Source organism: Pygocentrus nattereri, chromosome 10 (genome assembly GCF_015220715.1).
Source record: "Pygocentrus nattereri isolate fPygNat1 chromosome 10, fPygNat1.pri, whole genome shotgun sequence".
Classification (NCBI taxonomy): domain Eukaryota; kingdom Metazoa; phylum Chordata; class Actinopteri; order Characiformes; family Serrasalmidae; genus Pygocentrus; species Pygocentrus nattereri.
In genome coordinates this window covers 177,501-183,471 of record NC_051220.1, presented here as the reverse complement: position 1 = coordinate 183,471, position 5,971 = coordinate 177,501, and the positions used below count along the sequence as shown (strand labels likewise).

Sequence of the window (5,971 nt, the reverse complement as noted above, 5' to 3'; positions counted from 1 at the left end):
AACAACAACACGAGTACAAATACACTGGCCTGTCCATTAAGTATCTACACTCCATTTTATCAGCTCCTCTGACCACATAGGTCACTTTGTAGTTCTACAAACTGTAGTCCATCTGTTTCTGCTCATAATGTTAGCACACCTTTACCCTGTTCTTCATGTGGTGGTGTAGATCACATACAGCAGTGTTGTTGGAGCACATATATATATATATATATATATATATACACACACTACAGGTAAAAAAGTATTGAGACACCTCCACATCACACCTACAGGAGCTCTTTTGGCTCCCACTCTAAACCTATAGCCATTAATATGGATCTGGTCCCCCTTTGCAGCTCTAACAGCTTCCAGTCTTCCACTCACTCTGAGAGTGTCTGTGGGAATTTCTGCCCATTTAACCAAAAGAGCATCTGTGAGGTCAGGCACTGATGTTGGACGAGAGGTTCTGACTCACAATTTCTGTTCTAGATCATCCTAAAGCTGTTTTATAGGGTTGAGGTCAGGGCTCTGTGGGGGCCAGTCAAGTTCTTCCACACTAAACTCACCCAGTCAGGCATTTATGGAACTGCTTTGGTCACTGGGGCTCAGTCATGCTTGAACAGGAAAGGTTCTTCCTCAAACTGTTCCCACAAAGTTGGAAGTGTACAATTGTCCAAAATGTCAAGATTCCCTTCACTGGAACTCAGGGTTCTGGACAAACAGCCCCATATCATCATCTCCTCCACAAAACAGTGCAGTCAGGCAGGTAATGTTCTCCTGGCATTTACCAAACCCAGACTCGTCCATCAGACTCACAGACAGAGAAGTGTGATTGGTCACTCCACAGAATACGTTTCCACTGCGTTGGAGTCCAGCAGCAGCACTTTACTCCACTCCATCCGACTATTGGCTCTGTGCTTGGTGATGTAAGGCTTGTGTGCAGCTATTCAGCCATGGAAACCCTGCTATGAAGCTCCCGGTGTGGTTTCTGTCCTGATGTTGATGCTAGAGGAAGTTTGAGTGGGTGGATGGGTGTGTGAGTGGGTGAGTGAGTGAGTGAGTGAGTGAGTGAGTGAGTGAGTGAGTGAGTGAGTGAGTGAGTGGGTGGGTGAGTGATGGAGTGAGTGAGTGGGTGGGTGAGTGAGTGAGTGAGTGAGTGAGTGGGTGGGTGGGTGGGTGGGTGAGTGATGGAGTGAGTGAGTGGGTGGGTGGGTGAGTGAGTGAGTGAGTGAGTGAGTGAGTGAGTGAGTGAGTGAGTGAGTGAGTGAGTGGGTGGGAGGGAGGGTGGGTGGGTGAGTGATGGAGTGAGTGAGTAGGTGGGTGGGTGAGTGAGTAAGTGGGCTGATGGGTAAGTGAATGATTTAGTAGGTACAACACATTCCCACCACTTCTTAATCTAACAGTTCGGGTTAATTAACTCAGCACTGTTCTCAACACAGGTTTGTTCTGAGGAGCTCACCTGATGGAGAAAGGAATATTTAGAGACCACTGTGATTGGCTGAGAGGCATGTCAATCAAACTTTTGCTATTTGTTTCCACCCCAGTAACAGTAGACTGGCATTGGAGCACCTACAGCCTTCAAGAAAGCAATTCTTTAATAAAAGGGTTCTATGGTTCTAAGTTCTAACCACTTTTGGTTCTGTGAAGAACAGATCTCGTTTGTAAATAAGAACTCTGAGTGTGAAGAATCTCTAAAGTTTAAAGAACCTCCACATAATGTCAGGTTCTTTACCAATTCAAGGTTTTTCAACTGTAAAATGTTTTTTTTAGATTTACAAAAATATCACTTGCATCAAAAAGCTGTTCTGATGTTCCAGGAAACCAAAAGTGATTCTATATGGCATCAAAGTTCAACTTTGGTTTTAAGAGTGTGTTTACAATCAAAGAACAATTCAAAGAACCAACTGAACAGTTAAACGGTTCTTTGCATGGCTAAATGGTTCTGTTTAAAAGTGTAGAACCTGTAGTTTTTAACAGCAGAATTGAGCAAAAAACTCCAGCAGCCCCGTGACCCTGAGGGAGAAGATATGTGTGTGTGTGTGTGTGTGTGTGTGTGTGTGTGTGTGTGTGTGTGTGTGTGTGTGTGTGTGTGTGTGTGTGTGTGTGTGTGTGTGTGTGTGTGTGTGTGTGTGTCTAGAGCACTGAGAAGGAGAGGCCTGTTCATCACAGCTATTCAGGTGTGATACACAGGTGTGTCCAGCAGATGGTGATAAAGGAATCTTTGGTTTGTCTACCTGAAGCCACTGAATGAGCACCACAACAAACTACATGTACATTTAGATTCAGGTTCATAATAGGTTTATATCTTTAATAGTACATTAGAACTACAGATGAGTAAAATCCGTTATTTATGTTTAGTTCTGTTCTACAAAGCTAAGAAGACTCTTTATGAGGTCTGTAGGAAACAGGGAGGGAAAGGCTGTTTAGGCTGAGGAAAAATAACGTAAACTATACACTATTACAGCGTTTTAAGTGTGTCTAACATGCAGCCCAGCGCTCAGTCCGGGGTTCAGTCCAGGGTTCAGGTTGGGGTTCAGGCCGGGGTTTTAGGTTGGTGTTCAGGCTGGGGTTCAGGTTGGTGGTCAGACCGGGGTTCAGGTTGGTATTCAGGCTGGTGGTCAGACCGGGGTTCAGGTTGGTGGTCAGGCCGGGGTTCAGGTTGGTGGTCAGGCCGGGGTTCAGGTTGGTGTTCAGGTTGGTGTTCAGGCCGGGGTTCAGGTTGGTGTTCAGGCCGGGGTTCAGGTTGGTGGTCAGGCCGGGGTTCAGGTTGGTGGTCAGACCAGGGTTCATGTTGGTGTTCAGGCTGGGGTTCAGGTTGGTGGTCAGGCCGGGGTTCAGGTTGGTGGTCAGGCCGGGGTTCAGGTTGGTGGTCAGGCCGGGGTTTTCAGGTTGGTGTCCAGGCCGGGGTTCAGGTTGGTGGTCAGACCAGGGTTCAGGTTGGTGTTCAGGCTGGGGTTCAGGTTGGTGGTCAGGCCGGGGTGTTCAGGTTGGTGGTCAGTCTCTTCCGTCAGATAAAGTTAGTTCAGGTCTGTTTCTCGAGGTAACTCGTGTTCACACCTCCTGTGTTTGGCGGTTCTCTGGCGGGCGAGACCTTCTCAGCTGGGGGTCGGGGGGCGGGGGATGGGGATGGGCTGGGATGGGGGTCCCGTTGACGCTGACACTGCGCCCGAAGGTCGATGAGTCCGAACGTGTGGAGGCTCCGAGCCGGCGATGTGAGCTACAGCCTTCAGGAGCTCCTGCAGTAAATCTCCCCGGAGCGGCTGAGCGCGTGTTCGGTGATTCTGAGGTGAGTCGCCTTCGTCTTTCTGGGCTTTAAGCTGTTGCTGGTCCTTCAGCCTGGCAGGCTGGGCGCTTTAAACCTGCGCCGAGTCCTAAAACACGACGTGCCGCTTTGTTTGTTTCGCGCTTCTTAAAAACCGACAGGACTCGATTCGGAGCTGCAGTTCAGTTTTACTGTGGTGATGTTGTGTAACCGTCGATTCCTCCACTCAGTGCAGCTTCATCTGTACTTCATACAAAACTCAGACGCTTTTATTTACACTGTCGTTTCAGTAACTCAGGAATGAAAGCAGGCGTTTTATTACCCTCGTCTACAACCTCAGAACAGCTCCAGTAGTCTGCAGTGAAGTCCCTGCAGTCACCGAGTAACGGGCTGTTGCTGTTTGGGCTGCATGTCTGGATGTCTGCATGGTGTGATTTTAAAAGCAATTGAACTGATTAAACGTGACATGAACCCAGTCACTGTAGACAAACTAAAGCACTGGTTTTCATTACAGTGGGACTGATGGGGACCAGGAGTCACAATGCCAGCTGTTTCCGCTTTATTCAGTGCCTGAAATGACCAGGGAACCTTTTATAATGTAGATAGTGGTGATAATGTGGAAAATCAGGAAAAGATGTTTTTTTATATATTTTCATGTTCCAGTTTTCTGTGAGAGGTTTTAGAGGCATTAAACTCTTCAGACGTCTGGTTCCTATCACCACCACTGTGATGGAGCATTTCACATCCAAACAGCTGAAAGCCTCAAAGTTAAACGGTTATGCTTTACCTTCGCTCACTGGTTTGGGGTTGAAATCAGTGCCTCATGATGTCGATAAGTCATTTCAGAGGTTTGGTTTCCTCGCTGGAGGTGGAAGTAGGTGGGAGTGTTTGTTCATCTGGGTTTTTCACCGTCTTTCCCTCCACAGACAACATTTACAAACCTAGATAATCTTATCTTCCAAGGACGAGCCACTGGCTGATCGCCATAGTCAGAAATAGCCTCCAACTGTATCCCAACACTACTCAACACTAGACCAGCCTGTACGGTCATTCAGTGAAGTGGACCCACCTTTTGTTTACCCAGAAGAGATTTAAACAAAGCTGCCAGATTAACGTTAAAGTTTCTGAAAGTTTAGGGAAAAATTAGGAAGAAATTTCTACATAATTCAGTCTCTGATGTAAGTCACTCAGAGTGCTGTGATATGAAATGATTAACTGAGAAACTTTTGACTGACTTTCTTTACGCTGGTGTTGGGAGGAAACGGCATGTGACGTTTATATAATAAATAAAGGCTTTTACGTAATGTCCACGCTGACCAGTGAACCTACATGCCTTCTGAGTTTCTATATACAACGTTGAAGTAAAATAGGAATAAATCCAAGTTCTTTTGGGACTGTTTTGCCTCACAACCTCTCCACCATGAATGGGTCTTACAACTATGTTTCATGCTGAAACCGTAGCTCAGACAACGTCTTACACGTCAGGCAACAAATTCAGACCCAATGTATGAACTTTTCAGACACTGGTTCCCATCAGCGCTGCTGTGAACAACTGAGACTTAGTAAGTTTCTCTGGAATTCATATCAAATCACTCTGAATGAGTTTGTTTGCACCTCAGTCATTTAATCATGCAGAACTTTTGTAAATCCCTGTCATATTTGGCCAGACAAGCCTGCTGGAATCACCCACATCACCCACTTTATTTCAGAAGTTTCAGCTGTTTAGAGCTGAGTCAGTACAGACTATAGTGTCCGTATGATCGTGTTAGGTGCAGCTCGGTGCCTCATCAGATTTTAATATCTCATAATAAGGGCCAGTTTCTTTTCCCATGGTTTAGATTCTGTTTGGAAGTATTTACTGAGAAGTATTTTTCCTAACAACTCAGGAAGCCGAGCAAAAAGAGTCCGAGTTCACACTCTCGCACCAGACTAGAGGCTCCTGTTCCTCAGAAAGCCTGACATGAGAATTCAGACGGGTCTTTTAACCTGTGGAAGTGGACACAGGCTCAGAGGGAGCAGCAGTGGATGTCCACAACATTTGACCTCAATCTCTGAACCAAAGAGCTAGAAGATGGAGTGAATGGAGACTTTCTGACGCTCAGGATCAACTGACGATGCTGGGATCATAAAAGGCGAGAGATAGTACTTCGTTGATCTCAGCTAAACGCGCCGTTCACAACTGTAAATCATACGTCTACGTTACTGTCAGCAGGAATAAACTGCTGATTACTCAGACAATCACCTTTTTAAAAGGCTAAGCAATAAAGAACTGATTAGAGGCAAACCATACGTAGACTTCCAAAGATTCAGAAATATGTGATTGTGAAGATAAACTAGAAAAACTTGATTTAAAAATATCCATCAAGCTCTTATTCTCACTGCAAGGAAGACCAGCAGAACTCTTTTAACTGCTACCTCAATCATTCAGTCTGTCAGGCCGGTTTGGGGAAAATGGTTCATTGTAGTCCAAAACTCATTGACTCCAACTTTTTTGCAGTTGTGGTCATAGTAACCATGGTAACTGTGTCACTAATATACTCATTTAGTTTACTATCAAGGTCAGCCAGTGAGCCCACACGTCCTCTGGGTTTTAATATGTAATCTTGATAACGATAAAATAAACGCTAGGTCTGTGGAAGGTTTTCTTTAGGTGCCATTTCGTCTGATAATGCCCTGCATGTATCTCTGACTTTAGAAATAAATTTGAGTTTTAGAGCAGAGTGTTTA

The 5,971-nt window shown here is 45.5% G+C and overlaps 1 protein-coding gene across 2 annotated transcripts in view; it reads left to right on the top strand.

The window, feature by feature from the left end:
* Positions 1 to 3,099: 3,099 nt before the first annotated feature.
* Positions 3,100 to 5,971, top strand: part of greb1 (growth regulating estrogen receptor binding 1) — a 51,971-nt gene continuing 49,099 nt past the window's right edge. For both annotated transcript variants that reach the window (XM_017720325.2, XM_017720324.2), the window contains exon 1: positions 3,100 to 3,268. In XM_017720325.2, coding sequence (XP_017575814.1) covers positions 3,119 to 3,268 — 150 coding nt within the window. In that variant the 5' untranslated portion in view covers positions 3,100 to 3,118. The remainder of the gene's footprint in view (positions 3,269 to 5,971) is intronic.